The sequence below is a fragment of the Pseudorasbora parva genome, chromosome 20, assembly GCF_024679245.1.
Source record: "Pseudorasbora parva isolate DD20220531a chromosome 20, ASM2467924v1, whole genome shotgun sequence".
Taxonomy (NCBI): Eukaryota; Metazoa; Chordata; class Actinopteri; order Cypriniformes; family Gobionidae; genus Pseudorasbora; species Pseudorasbora parva.
This window is the reverse complement of record NC_090191.1, coordinates 8,567,475-8,586,766: the sequence shown is the minus strand read 5'-3', so window position 1 is coordinate 8,586,766 and position 19,292 is coordinate 8,567,475. Positions and strand designations below refer to the sequence as shown.

At 40.8% G+C, this 19,292-nt stretch overlaps 1 protein-coding gene across 3 annotated transcripts in view; it reads left to right on the top strand.

The window, feature by feature from the left end:
• The window catches only part of LOC137049205 (NACHT, LRR and PYD domains-containing protein 12-like), a 122,804-nt gene that overhangs the window by 70,572 nt on the left and 32,940 nt on the right, over positions 1-19,292 (top strand). For all 3 annotated transcript variants that reach the window (XM_067427662.1, XM_067427663.1, XM_067427664.1), the window contains exons 7-13: positions 803-970; positions 1,084-1,254; positions 2,184-2,354; positions 2,457-2,624; positions 2,729-2,899; positions 3,002-3,172; positions 3,257-3,424. In XM_067427662.1, coding sequence (XP_067283763.1) covers positions 803-970; positions 1,084-1,254; positions 2,184-2,354; positions 2,457-2,624; positions 2,729-2,899; positions 3,002-3,172; positions 3,257-3,424 — 1,188 coding nt within the window. The remainder of the gene's footprint in view (positions 1-802; positions 971-1,083; positions 1,255-2,183; positions 2,355-2,456; positions 2,625-2,728; positions 2,900-3,001; positions 3,173-3,256; positions 3,425-19,292) is intronic.

Genomic DNA, 19,292 nt, shown 5'->3' with positions numbered 1-19,292 from the left:
CTCACAGACGTGCTCTGTTGGTTAAGTTCCTCATAATATTTTAATGGCTAAAACCCTATTACACTGTTTTTAGCTAAACATGCAGTCCAGGGGGCTCATGTATAAAACTTTCTGTAGATTTTATCCTAAAAGTTAAGTGACACACAAAAGCTTTCAGATTTATAAAACCATGCATACAGCAAAACCTGTGCAAAATTTCCATTATAAAACAGCAGAAGGTTGTGCGGTCTTGCATCTCCACCTTGTCTCTTCCCTGAAATAACCAAATCTGGAGCTTACAATGCCTAGTTTTACTATGTATGACGTCATCTGTATATTATTTCCATACACATTCCCATCCACATCGTGATACCATGTTTAAGACTGTTGTCTTAGAAGTCTACTGAAGGCAAGTTGATTTGAACCCATGTGTAGTTTTACTGAAAACAATCGAAAGTGAACTTGACATGACTTGACTGAAATATATGAATTTACCTACAGTATAATGACACAAAAAATACTAGACAAGTGACATTGGAAACATGAGGCTTATTTATACATGCAAGACTAATAAGCAAACAAGGGAACCTATGAACAATCAAACAATGAACCAGTAAAAGAGTGTGTATGCATGGTCTAGTGTCCGTAAGTTGCGCACATATATTTACGCCTAGTTTATTTATTTTTTATAAATCCCGATATGTGCATGGACAATTGCACATTTCTACGCCTTTTGTGTGCAACATTTATATATCAGGCCCTACATTATAAACTCTACCTAATAAACACATTGATATCACTGTTTGTTTTGTTTTCTATACAGGCTATGTGGATGTAATCTCACTGCTCAGTCCTGTGAAAGTTTATCTTCAGCTCTACAATCATCAAACTCTGTCCTGAGAGAGCTGGACCTGAGTAACAATGACATGCATGATTCTGGAGTGAAGCTTCTTTCTGATGGACTGAAGAGCTGTAAGCTGGAGATACTGAGGTTTGAGTTTCAAATACTTGCAATTTTTTTCCCCCTTAAATTAATTAATAAAAATCACACTAAGAAATGAATTGGTATGCAATTAAATTTTTTTTAATTATTTTTTTTAATAGATTTTCTAGCTGTAATCTTACTACTCAGTCTTGTGAGAGTTTTTCATCAATTTTACAATCCACAAACTCCTGGGTCCTGGGAGAGCTGGACCTGAGTAAAAATGACCTACATGATTCTGGAATGAAGCTGCTCTCTAATGGACTGAAGAGTTGTAAGCTGGAGATACTGAGGTTTGAGTTTCAAATACTTTCAATTAGGGCTGGGACGGTATGGATTTTGTCTTACCGCGGTTGAAAAGCAATACATTCCTGTGGTTCAGCGGTAAACTGCTTTTAAACCCGTGATATTTAAAAAAAGATTAGTGTGTGTCGCATTCAGAACAAGACGTGCAACCAGCGGTTGAGGGGGCGTGGCCTTGTTGAGAGTGCAACACACACTAATCTTTTTCTATAGTTTGCCCTGTAAATTAAATTGAGAATATAACTAATGCATATGTGCTATTTTAAATACTGTAGTGTATTCCAGATATATATAGCCTAAATTGTTTAATAAACGCTCAAACATCCATTTCATAAGCATGTTTATTTTCCATCAGTGAAAGCCTGTAAAACATTTAAATTATTATAAGTAAATAAGGGTAAAACAAAAAAATATTTGTTTTATAGCCTATTGGCCTGCAAACATGACTCATGCCGGTCTGCGCTTTGAGGTGTATCTGGGACACGAGCTGGATAGACAACTTCTCGAATATCTTCGTCTTCATTTTTTCTCCTGATGTCGCAAAACAACACTTGTTGTAAAATGTCTAAAGAGCGAATTTTATCTTTCACAGGGTCAAGACATTTCGGCTATGTTAGATTATGCACTGCTAGAGAAAACGAAAGCAAAATTCTTGCATGCGAACTGTGCTAAATAAACTTGACTCGTCTCAAGTCTAATAACAATCACAAACTGTGTTAGATAAAATTTCGTCCTACAATGTTTTTCTACTTTACCACAGTAAAAGATGTGAATGGGTATAATAGACTTAAACAAACTTAAAAAAAAACCAGAATGCAAAACAGAATTAAAAAGCTGGCAAGTCTTAAATTAGGCTCAGCCTCCCTCTCTCATTCTTCTGAATGTATTCATTATGCAAATATTGTATTTTCTTGTTCAGATTTTCCAGATGTAAGCTCACTGCTCAGTCTTGTAAAAGTTTGTCATCAGTTTTACAATCCCCAAACTCTGTCCTGAAAGAGCTGGACCTGAGTAACAATGACCTACGGGATTCTGGAGTGAAGCTTCTTTTTGATGGACAGAAGAGAAACTCTAAGCTGGAGATACTGAGGTTTGAGTTTCAAATACTTTTAATGTTTGTTTTCCATTAATTTAATTACTAAAATCACATTGCTGAATTTTTCAGTATGCAAATATTTTATTCTTTTTTTAGATTTTCTAGATGTAATCTCAGTGCTCAGTCTTGTGAGAGTTTTTCATCAGTTTTACAATCCTCAAACTCTGTCCTGAGAGAGCTGGACCTTAGTAACAATGACCTGCAGGATTCTGGATTGAAACTGCTCTCTGATGGACTGAAGAGCTGTAAGCTGGAGATACTGAGGTTTGAGTTTCAAATCCTTTAAATGTTTTTTCCCTTTAAGCTAATTACTAAAAACCACACTGCTGAATTTATTCATTATGCAAACATTGTACTCTCTTGTTCAGATTTTCCAGATGTAATCTCACTGCTCAGTCTTGTGAGAGTTTTTTATCAGTTTTACAATCATCAAACTGTGTCCTGAGAGAGCTGGACCTGAGTAAAAATGACCTGCAGGATTCTGGAGTGAAGCTTCTTTCTCAGGGACTGAAGAGAATCTGTAAGATGGAGAAACTCAGGTTTGAGTTGCAAATAATTTTAAAATTTGTTTTTACATTAAGTTAATTACTAAAATCACATTTCTGAATTTATTCAGTATGCAAATAGTTTTTCTTGTTCAGATTTTCCAGATGTAATCTCACTGCACAGTCTTGTGAGAGTTTTTCATCAGTTTTACAAACCTCAAACTCTGTCCTGAGAGAGCTGGACTTGAGTAACAATGACCTGCAGGATTCTGGAGTGAAGCTTCTATCTGATGGACTGAAGATAAACTATAAACTGGAGATACTGAGGTTTAAGTATTTTTTCATTCAGGTAATTACTAAAAATTACACTTCTGAATGTATTCCATATGCAATTACTGTTTTTCTTTTCAGACTGTCCACATGTAATCTAACTGCTCCGTCTTGTGAGAGTTTGTCATCAGTTTTACAATCCTCAAACTCTGTCTTGAGAGAGTTGGACCTGAGTAACAATGAACTTCAGAATTTTGGAATGAAGCTTCTTTCTGACGGACTGACTAGCTGTAAGCTGGAGATACTGAGGTAAATGGTTTTACTTAAAATAATTATCAGAATACTACCACAATACAGTTTTTCTTAATCTATTTGACACATTTTACCAAACTCAGGTCACTGTTCTCCAAACAGTTATGATCTGAACACATCAGATCTGAGCACTTTGTAATTGTCCTAAACAGATTGTTTAGAGTTTTCATCCATTTAATACAAATGACAAATAATGCAAAACATCATCTCAAAACACTGCACAAAACTTTAAAATGTTGTCATAATAGTTCATACAACCAACCAAAACTTTAATATATCAGAAAACACAGCTCTTTATGTATACAAAGGAAATTGCATACGTTAACATGTTAAAATAATTTAACGCAGTTAACATGAGTAAATTACATAAGTACCAGGGATGCAAACACATGTGTGGTCAAAAAAGAGAGGTAATCGAAACCCTTGCCCAACGGCAAATATCCAGATACTAACATTGCCACCAACCCCTGCCATACCATGCCCACCCCATAGGCACATAGAGTAAAATGAAATTCTAGAAAATGTGTTGCAGTAGCAGATACCATAGACCAGTGGTCTTCGCTATTTTTTTCAGGAGAGCCATATTGGTAGGATAAAATCAATAGGCCACTTTAAGCAAAGTGTAAAAAGTTACATCCAATAAATAGCATATCTGCTTATCAATCTGTCATCCCTGAACATACAATATGCAATGCAATAAATACAAAAGGCAGAAAGATAGTGGGTATGCATATATGATATATTTTAAATGTAAATTTTCTTTTACACTGTCAATCGATTAAAAAAATAGATTAATTACACATTTTTCTGTGATTAATTGTGATTAATCACAATTAAAAACAAGTGTTTACGTTTTAATATATTTTATGATTCAGTCATTTTACAGTATATAATCAAATTAATGTAGAAAAGAAAGTATATTTGAAATATGTGTTCAATGGCATATTTTTATGAATATGAATGAGGGCCGGTATAAATGAAACATTTTTACAGTTTTACAAATTACAGTTTAACTGAAAGCTTTTTAGAAAATATATTTATTAGGCTTTAAAATTCAACTTAAAAGAATCCTCTCATAAACCCATGTATTATTTACCCGTGTCCTTCCTGTCTCACAGGTAGAAAATAGGCTACAGAAATTGAACAAAGTTATCAAACAATCTGCACTGCATAAATTATGAATTAAATATAGATTAATCCTTATTAAAGCTACAAGTTATTTAGTCAAGAGCAGTGAGTGATTAACATTATTGGCTGCTGTCGCTTTAAGATCTGCCGCTGCAGAACTGACATGCTGTCTCAGTCGCCCTTTTTTCCTCACAACTCTGTCACAACTCAAAGTTCGTTTGAGACGTTATTTAATATGTGAATACATTTTGACATAATTCTTTCTGTGTGTTATAGTTTTAACCCTTAAAGACCGAGACAGCCGCCCGCGGCTAAAAATAACTATCGTTCTAAAATGTGTAATAACTTTTAAACCGCTTATCCAATCTGTATGCTGTAAACTGCACCATAAAGAGGAGAATCTCCGCTTTCCATTGGTATAATATGTCTCGCGATTGATCATTCAGAGGCTCCATAGTCAGCGTGGATGCGTCAACAAAATATGCACCATTGATTTGTCCAGGAAACACACGTGGGTTGTTCCCCTGAGCCAAACAGATTTTTTTTTTGTATTAGTCCCACCCCCCTATGCCCAGATTCGTTGAAACTTTGATCAATTCAACCAATAAACACAGTGTTTGGTCTTTTGAACCACGAATCACGTTTCTCTGAAAAATGAACGTTGGTGTGAATTTGCATGCATCATGAAACCAAATAGAAATAAACGCGTGCAAAGCGCTCTCTCTCAGAGCACAGTCAGTATATTTCTCTATTTGTATGTAGTTTGTGTTTTACACAATTTTCACTATTATATTTTCCTCAATTTGTGTTTGAGAAGATTATGTGCAGAGAGGTTGAAATGTCCGTTTATGAAAATAGCCGCCCACATGTAAAAGTAGCCTCAGTATATTTTATTTCACGGTTTGTTGTCACAACTTGATGTATTGTTTGCGTTTGTTTTTTATGTTCAAATTATAATATATTTCTATGAAGAAAAATGTTTGTTTCAGTGTTGTTATTATATAACAATCTTTCTATTTACTTTATTACTTGAACTTTTTTGGACACATTATCAGTAAATAAAATAATTTGAGTTTTCACTCAAAAACCTAGAAACGCCTAGAATAATGTTATAATAAATGGCTATAACTTGCTGAGGGATTGTTACATGTAGTCAAAATTTAATCTGGAAGTGTAAAACAACCAAGTCTAACTTTCTAAAGGAAAAAATCCAAACTTCATGAAGTTCTGTTCGAGTTCACAGTAAAAACATCACATTTTTGCTGCCAATTTTCTTGAAATTATATTAATTTAATCCATTCTCAGAATAAATAAATGTAAAATTGGGACATCAAATGAGCTAGATGGAAACATCAGGTTCTCCTGTTTAAAATGATATATAGCACTTGATGATAACTGCTAGAATGGGGGAGAAAAACAAAGAAAAGTAGAGGCACATCAGGCGCCCCAAAAATGTTCTAGGTCTTTAAGGGTTAAGTGCAAAAGAGAACTGGATTCTGGCACGCTGTCTGCTCATGATGCTGGCGCGTAACCACGAATCCTAGTTGACAATGCGTATCATTTACTTGTGAAAAATATTTGTGGCTGGATGTGTTCATGTGTTCTTTATGTGTTCACTTTGCTGGATATAGCAAATGATGACAAAAATTATGTTTAATGAGATAAATGGTGTATGTTTAATTTTACGAGAATAAAGAGTGTGATTAATCGTGATTAAAAATGGCAATCGATTGACAACCCAGTGGGTATATAAATGAATCCCCCCCCCCCCCCAAAGTAATCATTTTAAAAAATGAAAATGGACAAAAACTGTTTTTGTTTTATTTAGCTGTATTTACAACTTATAACATCAAAGTGAAAGATATAATACCAACTTGTCAGTAAAAAATTACAAATTAAAAAAAAGAATCACTGAGTTGGAAAAAGACATCTTCATCTTCATAATCATCTTCTCAATAGCACACAAAGCCAATTGATTTTCAACTCTGATCCACTGTGGTCATTTTGATTAGCTCAGCATGAAACGTCTCGGTTACGTATGTAACCCTCGTTCCCTGAGGAGGGAACGGAGACGTAACGTCAGTGACTGACTAACGGGGGTTTCGCCTAGAAGCCAATCATCTTCGAGATCTTAGAAAACACCCAATGGCAGTGCCAATGCCATGGGCATGCAAGATTTGCATGTGTAACTCCGCCCACCCACATGGGTATATAAGGAAGTAGCTGGCATGTATCGCATTATGTTACCTGCTGAGGAGCCAAGACTGAACTCTTGGCCGTTCCAGCGGTACAGTGGATGTGGCAGCTGGATGTTACGTCTCCGTTCCCTCCTCAGGGAATGAGGGTTACATACGTAACCGAGACGTTCCCTTTCGCTCAGTCACTTCGACGTAACGTAACTCGGCTGTCTTCCAGTGCCCTGATGCAAGAAGGATGGTCAAAGGCCTCTACTTAACGCAGGAATACCAAGGTACACTGGGAGGCATATTCCAGTTGGCTTGATTGCTCCTGGCTGATTGATTGTTCCTGATCGATTGCTCCTGTCTGTCTGCCTGCTGCTGCTGCCACCACAGTGTTTGTAGCTCTGTATAGCTGTGTTTGAATCTCTATTTGATATATTTTCTTTGTAATTTACACTGCTAAATATAACTTACTCATCACCATATAGTGTTTAATATAGCCTATCAATTTAAATTTGACATTACTAGCTTTTAATCTAAATCACTACCACACGTTAGCTTTTCGCTAGCCTGGTAGCTTTCCATCCCAGCATCCAGGTCTCCTGTTTTCTGAGTTCTATAGACAACCGTGGTGAGTTGGATTATTAAAAAGACTCCATCAGACAACTGTGGTAAGTTTTGGATTCATCAACAAATACGGTAAGCAATGTCTTCTTCGCCTGTCATTGTCACTTGCACTGCATGCTACATGTTTAGCATATCTATCTCCGTTGGCGAACAGGGCTTCACATGTGATAAATGTAAGGAATTAATCAGGCTGACGGAGAAGATTTCAGATTTAGAGACACGCATCCAAGCTTTATGTGAGAGTAGTGAGAATGTAACAGCTTTAGATACTGCTTTGGATGCGACTAGCTTAGTGAACACTCATTGTTTGGTTCCGGCTGAGCCCGCGCAGCAGGGCTGGGTGACGATGAGAAAGCATAGTCGCGGATCAAAAAACCACTCTTCCGTTCCGATTAGAACATCAAACAGGTTCTCCCCACTCAGTGACGCACCCACTGAGGATCCTGTTGAAAGTGCCCTAGTTATTGGCGATTCTATTACACGGAATGTGAAAATAGAGACACCAGCCACCATAGTCACATGTTTACCGGGAGCCAGAGCGCCTGACATCAAAGCAAATTTAAAAGTGCTGGCTAAAGCTAATCGTAAATTTTCTAAGATTATTATTCACGTTGGCACTAATGATGTTCGACTTCGCCAGTCGGAGATCACCAAAATTAACATTAAAGAGGTGTGTAAACTCGCAAGTACGATGTCAAAAGCCGTATATTTCTCTGGTCCTCTCCCCGCGAAAAGGAGTGATGAAATAGTTAGCAGATTATCATCACTCAATGGCTGGTTGTCTAAGTGGTGTCTGCAAAATAACATAGGGTTCATAGACAATTGGAAAAGTTTTTGGGGCAGACCTGACCTGTTGAAGATGGACGGCATTCATCCCTCCTGGGCTGGTGCTGCTCTTCTCTCTAGTAATTTGGCACATAGTCTTAGAGCTAAACCTTGACTCACTGGGGCCCAGGTCAGGAAGCAGACAAACTGGCTAAACCAACCGTCTGCTAGCTGTCTCACGTCACCAAAGTCAGCTAAATCCTAGCACATAGAGACTCTTTCACCTAGATATTATCACATAGAGACTGTGTCTGTTCCCCGAATTAGTAAATACAAAAAAACATCAAAACCATTCAACAGTAAAAATTTAATTGATGTCCAACAAATAAACAACAGATATAATACGGATGAACAATTGATAAAGCTTGGGTTGCTGAATATTCGATCCCTTTCGCCAAAAACGCTTGTTGTCAATGATATGATTATAGATCATAACTTAGATGTGCTGTGTTTGACAGAAACCTGGCTAAAACCTGATGATTACATTACTTTAAATGAGTGCACCCACCGAGATTATTGTTACAAACATGAGCCACGTCTGAAAGGTAAAGGGGGAGGTGTGGCTGTAATTTATAATAATATTTTCAGTATTACTCAGAAGTCTAGTTTCAAATATAATTCCTTTGAAGTTTTGGTGCTTTATGTAACACTGTGTAGTGTAAATGATAAATCCCTTCTGACATTTGTGTTGGCTACTGTATACAGGCCACCAGGGCACAATACAGACTTTATCAAAGAATTTGCTGGTTTTGTATCGGAGTTAGTATTAGCTGTAGATAAAGTACTAATTGTTGGGGATTTTAATATCCACGTAGACAATGAAAAAGACGCATTGGGATTGGCATTTAGAGACATTCTAAACTCTATTGGAGTTAGACAACACGTATCGGGACCCACTCATCGCCTTAATCATACTTTACATCTAATAATGTCACATGGAATAAATGTTGATACTGTTAAAATTCTGCAGCAGAGCGATGACATCTCAGATCATTACCTAATATCATGTATACTTAATTTACCTAAGGCTGCAAAGCCATCCCCTCGCTTCAAATATGGCAGGACGATAACCGCTGCGACTAAAGATTGCTTTGTACATAATCTTCCTCATCAGTTCCATCTCCTCAGCATTACAGATAGCCAAGATGAACTTGATGCTGCAACCGAAACTATTGACTCTCTCCTTACTAGCACTTTAGACATAGTTGCTCCCCGGCGCTTAAAGAAGATTAAAGCAAATAATCCAACGCCGTGGTACAACGAGCACACTCGGGCCCTTAAAACAGCAGCCAGAAAAATGGAGCGCAGCTGGAAGAAAACAAAACTAGAGGTTTTTCGCAATTTGTGGAAAGAGAGCATGATTGCATACAGAAAGGCCATAAAAACTGCTAGATCTGCTTATTTCTCATCTCTTTTAGAAGAAAACAAACACAACCCTAAGTATTTATTCGATACAGTGGCTAAATTATCAAAAAATAAAGCTTCAGCTTCTGATGTTTGTAAACAACACAGCAGTAATGACTTTATGAACTTCTTTACTAGTAAGATTGATAATATTAGGAATAAAATTATAACCATGCAGCCGTCTATTACAGTATCACTTCAGACAGAGCACTGCAGGGTCACTGAGGAAAAATTACACTCATTCACTGCTATAGGAGGAGAAGAACTGGCTAAACTTGTAAAATCATCAAAATCAACAACATGTATGCTTGACCCTATACCGACTAGGCTATTAAAAGAGATACTTCCAGAGGTCATAGATCCTCTGCTTAATATCATTAATTCATCTTTGACATTAGGATATGTACCGAAAACGTTTAAGTTGGCTATAATTAAACCACTTATTAAAAAAACGCAACTTGATCCTAAAGAATTAGTCAATTACAGGCCAATCTCGAATCTACCGTTTCTATCAAAAATACTAGAAAAGGCCGTGTCTTCACAATTATGTTCTTTTTTAGAAAGAAATGGTATATGTGAGGATTTCCAGTCAGGATTTAGACCGTATCATAGCACTGAGACTGCTCTAATTAGAGTTACAAATGATTTACTCTTATCATCTGATCGTGGTTGTATCTCTCTATTAGTGTTACTCGATCTTAGCGCTGCATTTGATACTATCGATCACAATATTCTTCTGAATAGAATCGAAAATTATGTTGGCGTTAGTGGAACTGCTTTGGCATGGTTTAAATCGTACTTATCTGACCGTTATCAGTTTGTAGCAGTAAATGAAGAGATGTCACACCGATCCCAAGTTCAGTCTGGGGTGCCGCAAGGCTCAGTGTTAGGACCGTTGCTTTTCACCCTGTATATGCTACCACTGGGAGATATCATTAAGAAGCATGGCGTTAGTTTTCATTGTTATGCTGACGATACTCAGCTCTATATTTCCTCACGCCCTGATGAAACCTACCAATTCACAAGATTAACAGAATGCATAGCTGATATAAAAAATTGGATGAATAGTAATTTTCTGCAACTTAATTCAGATAAAACTGAATTTTTAATTATTGGACAGAAAAGCTCCACAAGTAGTAACCGAGAATACTGTCTAACACTTGATGACTGCTCTGTCAAGCCCTCGCCGTCAGTGAGGAACCTGGGTGTGCTCTTTGATACCAATCTTTCATTTGAAAGCCACGTTTCTAGCATCTGTAAAACCGCATTCTATCATCTTAAAAATATATCTAAATTACGGCACATGCTTTCAATGCAAAATGCTGAACAGTTAGTACATGCGTTCATGAGCTCAAGGCTAGATTATTGTAATGCTCTACTGGGTGGTTGCCCTGCTCGCTTAATAAACAAACTCCAGCTAGTCCAAAATGCAGCAGCTAGAGTTCTTACTAGAACCAGGAAGTATGATCATATTAGTCCAGTTCTGTCAACACTGCACTGGCTCCCTATTAAACATCGCATACATTTTAAAATCTTGCTTATTACTTACAAAGCACTAAATAGTTTAGCTCCCCGGTACTTAAGCGAGCTCTTAACGCATTATACCCCATCACGTCGATTGCGGTCTCAAAACTCTGGCCAGTTGATAATACCTAGAATATCTAAATCAACTGCAGGCGGTCGATCATTTTCCTATTTAGCTCCTAAATTGTGGAATAGTCTTCCTAGCATTGTTCGGGAAGCAGACACACTCTGTCAGTTTAAATCTAGACTAAAAACACATCTCTTTACTATGGCATACACATAGAACATTTTTAACTTTCATTATTCAATTCAATTGACTGATTGTTAGGCTGCATTAACTAGGTCAGCCGGAACCGGGAACACTTCCCATAACACCTGATGTACTCGTTACATCATAAAAAGAGTGACATCTACACTAATGTTAGTCTCTCTGTTTATCCCGAGGTTTATCCCGGATCTGGGCCCTGTCCGGATCGGATGGTGGACCTGCCTGGACATGACCAACGCATCCTGGAGTGTCTGCTGAGCCGTGCCAAATGGTGTCTCCTCCGAATTTGCCTCACTGGCACGACATGCTCAAAACCCGTCTTCGGCGCAATAATTCCGATCTTTCATGTATTCATACTCTTGTGTAATTGACGCCCCATCCTAAATAAATCTGTCTCTTCCGTGATACCCTGAAAATTTTGAATAATCCGATCTAATATGATTTCCGACCTGTAAGGTTGCCAGAATAATAATCTTACACGGTGTGTTAATAGGCCAGAGGAGAACTGGCACCCCGACTGAGTCTGGTTTCTCCCAAGGTTTATTTTTCTCCATCATGCCCCGATGGAGTTTTGGTTCCTTGCCACTGTCGCCTTTGGCTTGGCTTGCTCAGTTGGGGACACTAAAAATATGATTAAAGTTATTCAACTTATTATACAAATAAAATATATGAATTAGGTCTTATTTAATTCTATAAACTATAATACTGATCTGCCAACATTGTCGCTATATGATAAATTAAAATAAGCTGATAACATCACTGTTTTCTCCAGTACGACTGTACAGCCAAATCTAATTTTGTCGCAATATTATCCTGTTTGACACTGTGAAGCTGCTTTGACACAATCGTGATTGTAAAAGCGCTATATAAATAAAGTTAATTGATTGATTGATTGATATGCGCCAAAATGCCTACCCGTAGGGAGGACTTAAGGATACACGTATGACCCGAGGGGCTGCATACGGAGAACACTGGAGAACACTGTACCAGCCACAGGTGGATTTTTAACCCCAGGGGGTGGCAAGGTTGCCAAGGGAATACACCCGCTCAAGCAGGCTTATGGTGGAAATACACATGTGGGGGTCGCCGGAGGGGAACCATGCACATGGGACACCTGGCCGGACACGAGTGTCTGGGCTAAGGGCAGACTTACTGGCGTCGGCGTCGCCAGTGCTGGAGGAGCGCAGGGCTCTCGGGGAGCTCACCCAAGAAGAATATCGCACGTATCCAGTCCGTAGAGTGGAATGGCAAGCAAGCGAAGACACCTGAGCCAATCCATTACCGGCCCCTTGTAGAGGCGAGTACATAGTCGGATACAGGCTCCACTCGGAGATTGTAAAATCTGGCGAATGTGGGTGGTGTCGCCCAGCCTGCAGCTCTGCAGATGTCTGTCAGCAGAGCGCCATGCGCTAAAGCCCAAGAGGAGGCCACACTCCCAAGGGGGCATAGGCACCCCTGCTGCTGGTAGCCAAACAATGGTGTCCACTAACCAGTGAGACAAGGGCGCGTACAGGACAGAGCAGTGCCAAGGCTGGGTCTGCCCCCTCCAAGGGCAGCGCTTGCAGGTTCACCACCTGGTCTCTGAACGGAGTGGTGGGAACCTTGGGCAGATATCCAGGCCGGGGTCTCAGGATCACGTGAGAGTCACCCGGCCCGAATTCCAGGCACGCTTCGTCAACCGAAAATGCCTGCAGGTCCCCTACCCTCTAGATGGAGGCCGATGCGGTCAGTAGAGCTGTCTTCATCGACAAGAACTTACGTCTACTGATCGCAAAGGCTCAAGCGGGGCCCTGTGCAGTCACTTAAACTACTGAGAGGTCCCAAGAGGGTACGAGAGGAGCACGAGGAGAAAGTAGTCTCCTCGCACCCCTCAGAAACCTGATGACCAGGTCGTGCTTATTTACCGGTTTAACGTCCAATAGGTCATGGTAGGCGGTGATAGCGGCCACATAAACCTTCAGGTTGAAAGGAGACAGCCTTCGATCAACCCCTTCTTGGAGAAATGAGAGCACAGACCTGATCGGGCATTTCCAGGGGTCTTCTAGGCAAGAAGAACACCAACTGACGAAGAGGTTCCACTTCAATGCATCGGCCTGTCTCGTGGACTCGGCCCGAGCGGAAGTGATGGTAGCCACCACCGGAGGTGGTAGGGTACTCAGACCTGTCCCGTCCCGTCCAGGAGCCACACGTGGAGGTTCCAAGATCGGGACACGGGTGCCACAGGGTGCCCCGTCTCTGAGAGAGGAGATCCTGTCTCAGAGGAATCGGCTCAGAGGAATACGTGTTGACCCTTCAGCAACGCTAGGAAGCGGTGCAGGGTGACCGTACTGCCAGCAACTCGAGGCAATTGACATGCAACCCGAAGTGGAAGCATCTGTTGACACAACAACATGCCTGGAAGCTCGTTCTAAGGGCACACCTGCCCGTAGAAAACTGAGGTTCGACCACTGGGTGAGTGTCTGTCTGCAGGCCCGAGTCACTTGGACCTGGAGCATGCCAGACTGCCATGCCCATCTCGGAACTCGATCGCAAAGCCAGTGCTGAAGCAGTCTAATATGAAGCAATCCGAGCGGCCTCACCGCGGCTGCAGATGCCATATGCCCCAGGAGCCTCTGAAACAATTCAGTGGAACCGCACTCTTGCTCTCTATCTGACAGAGGCAAGTCAGCAGTGACTGCGCGCGCTCCTTTTGTAAGCTGCGCACACATGGCGACCGAGTTGATCTCCATACCGAGAAAAGAGATCCTCCGCACGGGGCAGAGTTGCTCTTTTCCCAGTTGAACCCAAAGGCCCAGACGGGCTAAGTGGTGGAGAACCAGGTCTCTGTGTTCACACACCCGCTCCCGAGAGTGGCCCAGTATGAGCCAGTCGTCGAGATAGTTCAGGACGTGAACCCCTTGCTGCCTGAGTGGCGCAAGGGCTGCCTCGCCAATCTTCGTGAAGACGCGAGGGGACAGAGCTAGCCCAAATGGGAGTACAGCATACTGATATGCCCGCCCCTCGAACGCAAACCGCAGGAATGGTCTGTGTTGTGGAAGGATGGACACACAGAAGTACGCATCCTTCAGGTCAATCGCTGCAAACCAATCGTATGGACGAACGCATTCAAAAAGGCGTTATGCAGTCAACATCCAGAACGGAAGCCTGAGAAGGGATCGCTTCAGGACGCGAAGGTCCAGGATTGGCCGTAACCCACCGGATTCTTCGGTACAATGAAGTAAGGGCTGTAGATGCCAGACTTCATCTCGGCTGGAGGGACGAGCTCGATCACGCCCTTCGCCAGTAGGGTAGCGATCTCCGCACGCATGACAGGGGCATCGGGCCCTACCATGGTGAACCGGACACCGCGGAACCGGGGAGGAGCTCACGCGAACTAAATCGCGTAGCCGAGCCTGATGGTCCACACGACCCAGCGGGACAGTCCCGGCAGCTGAAGCCACGCTCCCAGGGAGTGTACCAACTGGGTCATACGGAGCACCGGCGTACCCTCGGTGAGGCAGCAAGGCAGTGTTACCGGCCCGGACTCGGGTGGCATAGCGGCCCGGTGTCGGGGCACTGGTAACAACTGCGCCCTGACAGAGGAGACCAGGGAAGGACTCGCGTTCCACTGGGTGCTCTGCGAGGGGGCTGGCGACACAGAGGGATGAGAGCGGCGACCGGTCTCTGGGTGCTCGGGGATGGGTTAATCAGTTCTTTCTTTACAAAGGGTTCTGCTGACCTGCGGGCTAGCAGCTGGACAAAGGATTCTCCCCCGGCCCTCCACCGGGGGAAGGGGTGGACCTGCCACCGTCCCCTGAAAAGGACTGCCCATCCCAGAGCTGTCCGCGTCCAGAACGCCGCTACTTCCTTATATACCCATAATTCCTTATATACATATAATGCCAGCTACTTCCTTATATACCCATGTGGGTAGGCGGAGTTACGCATGCAAATCTTGCATGCCCATGGCATTGGCACTACCATTGGGCGTTTTCTAAGATCTCGAAGATGATTGGCTTCTAGGCGAAACCCCCATTCGTCAGTCACTGACGTTACGTCGGAGTAACTGAACGAAAGGGAACAAGCTTTTCCTGAAGCATTTCAGTACTTGGTAGTGCAACTGAAGAAAACAATCAACTATGGGTGGCAAGGCATTGTCAAAAGATCTCTTGGATGAAGTTGTGGACAGGCACAAGTCAGGAGATGGATACAAAAAAAATTCAAACGCTTTATCAGCACAGTGAAGTCTATTTATTTACCAGTGAAGGTATTTGGTACAGCACAGACCCTCCCCAGATCAGTGCGGCACTCCAAACTGGATGAAAGAGCCAGGAGGAAACTGGCCAGAGAGGCTACCAAGAGGCCTACATCAACTCTGAAGCAATTGCAGGAATTCATGACAAAAAGTGATCATTGTGTGGAAATGTAATATATGTACACATATGAAATATACATATATTAAATATATCCACATAAAAAGTTAAAACATATATGTACATATATTTCTCTCCATATATAAAACCTTAGAAAATGGAACAATATATATATATATATATATATATATATATATATATATATATATAAATATATATAAAAAAAAAAAAAAAAAATATATATATATATATATATATATATATATATATATATATATATATATAATTATTTTGTATTTTTTTCTTCTTCTTTTTTTTCATCTTTTTCATTTTTCATTTTTTTCATCGGAACTGTGTTGATTACTCCGTTTCCCTGTCCTGGACTGTTGTCACTGCACTGACCACCTCTGCTGTCTGCAAGACGCTGCGAATACTGTGCAGCTGTTTTGCGCCTAGTTGGATTAATCCTTTTTCCACTGTTTAAACTCTGAACTGAACTGTTTATAAGTCTGCCATCTGCTGCAAGCTTTCGTCCCTATTACATCTCTACCACACTCGGCTCTTCAGATGGGTGAGTTACCGCTCTCTCTATCGGTTGCGCCGTTTGTTTACTGCTTACTATCTGGGTGCGTTGCCTCTTATTTAGTCAGCTGTTTTGGTGTCGTTTCAGGTTTGGCTAATGTGGTTTTGCTTGTGGTTGGGCTTTCACTTTCTCAGTATCAACATGCCTTGTGCAAAAAAAAAAAAAAATTTTCCTCTGCCTTATTTTTTGTTGTCTTACATCTGTGATGAATATTGAATATTCTACATTTCAACTGAGGCCCTTAAACTGCCGCCTGGGTCTTGATTCGGTGACGTATGAATACTGTCAGAGACTCAGGATTCTCCGTCGCCCAAGATACACACATCGTTCGCAGCGCACACTCTTGAGTTCCTATTGTTCAAAGCCTGACTCTCCTCTTTGCATCTGGACCAACAATAGAGTATCTTCCATGCCAAGACAACTGCCTGTCTGTCCCTCCATTCAGCGTTCTCTGATCTCACTGATAGTGATCAGCAACATAAACCTAATTTGAATCCATCGCGTCATCACTTTGCCCTTTTGAACTGTCGATCAATTTTGGACAAAGCCTCTTATCTCAACGAAATGATCACTGACAATAACCTTGACATTTTTCTTCTCACTGAAACTTAGCAAGTTCCTGAAGATTTTTTACAGTTAAATCTACTTACGCCAGATGGATATAAATATCGCGAGCCCATGGTAAAGGGGGTCTAGCTTTCATCCATCGTGATAACCTCCATATAGCGAACTTGACTTTCACAACACCAATACATTTGAGTACATGGTTTTGAAGGCTGACTCACTCATAATTTTTTTGCTCTATCGACCTCCTAAGGTCCTGTCTAACTTCTTTTCAGAACTCAGTGAACTGTTGACCATTGCCTGCTCATTATCATTTCCCATTCTGCTGCTTAGTGACTTTAATAATCATGTTGATGCTGTTTGTTCTAACACCAACCAGTTACTTTCTATTTTTGAATGCTTTAATCTAATTCAGCATGTTAATTTTCCAACTCATACCCGTGGTCATACTCTTGATTTGATTTGTACTTCAAAGGCCAATATCGCTTCTAGAATTGCTCTACAACTGTCATATCTTACTGCAATCTCAAAGCTGTTGATACGGCATTATTTTGCACCCCCGTTTCCTCTTCTAATCTCTCTGATGTCTTTGAAATCTCCTCACCCTCACTGATACTATCCAACTATAACTCCATAATCTCATATATCTTAGATAAGCATGCTCCTGTCAAGACCAGAAGCGACCTTCCAGACATTTGTCTCCTTGGTACACTCCTGAGCTCCGTATCTTAAAGGCCACTGGTAGACAGCTTGAGCATTACTACAGGAAAACTGGCCTGACTGTTCACCATTTGGCATTCACAGAACATATCAAAAATTATAAATCGGCCCTGAATTTGGCTCGTTCCAGTTTTGTATCTGCTACAAATAATAAATCAAGCAACAGGCCAAAATCATTTTTCAACTCAATAAATAAACTTACCAAACCTCCATCTCATGTTGCTCTTGCTTCTGATGAACTTTGCATTTCATTCTTGGCTCACATGCTAGAAAAGACAGATGCCGTAAACCAGTGCCTCTTTAATGATGCCACTAACATTAGTTATCTGCCGAATCAACATGGTCAATCCCTGCCTCTTTTTTTCTCTGTCTACTCCTTCTGTCTCTGAGTTAATCTTGAAATCCAACCCTTCATCTTGTGATCTTGACCCTGCTCCTACTACTCTACTGAAACGTTGCCATTCAGTTATTTCTGCACCTATCTCTCACTTCATCAACACATCTCTTACCTCTGCTTCATTTCCTCTGTCACTCAAAACTGCAGCTGTTACCCCTGTTCTCAAAAAACCCAACCTTGATCCCTCAATTTTATCTAATTATCATCCCATTTCAAATCTCCCCTTCATAGCTAAATTACTGGGAAGTACTGTTGCCTCCCAGCTTCAGTCTTTTCTAGTTGAAAATAATTTCTTTGATCCTTTTCAATCTGGTTTTCGCCCTTTGCATAGTATTGAAACTGCACGAGTTAAGGTATTGAATGATCTGCTTCTCTCTGGTGATTCTGGTTCTCTGGTGATGATTTTGCTGCTCGACCTTAGCTCTGCCTTTGATACCATCTCCCATCAACTACTCATATTGCGCCTCTCGAATGTGGGTATTTCTGGTGCTGCTCTTTCCTGGTTCTCCTCCTATCTCTCTGACAGACTGTTCTACATTTCACTTCAGAATTTTCGCTCACCCACTGTCCCCCTGAAGCAAGGTGTTCCTCAGGGATCCGTTCTTGGGCCATTATTATTTATAATCTATATAATACCTCTCGGTCAGATTCTCCGCCGTCATGGTTTTAATTATCATTTTTACGCTGACGACATTCAATTATATACTACCTGTACATCAACTTTATTTTTCACAACTGACAAAATCTCTGTTTGTGTACATGAAATAAAAGATTGGCTTCATTCAAATTTTCTAAAACTTAACATGGACAAAACTGAGATTATTTTCACTGGACCTTCATCACTCACTAATAAAATTCCAACCAACTTCACCTGTGAGATCGCTGGCTCTCTTATCAAACCATCTAGTACTAATAAAAATCTTGGTGTAATTTTTGATTCCTCACTACCTTTCCACTCTCATATTAATTCCAGCACTAAATTGGCATTCTTTCATCTACGTCGTATCGCTCAGCTCTGTCCCTTTATCAGTATCTCAGATGCTGAAACTGTCATCCATGCATTTGTCACCTCACGCCTTGATTACTGCAATGCACTTTTCATTGGCCTACCAGCTAGCTCCATTTCCAAATTACAATATATTCAAAACTCTGCTGCCAGACTACTTACCCAATTCTGCATGATCTTCACTGGCTTATTGTGGCTTACCATATTCAATTCAAAATTCTCCTTCTCACTTTAAAGTCTCTGCACAGCCTTGCTCCCCCCTACCTCTGTATCTTGCTTCTCCCCTT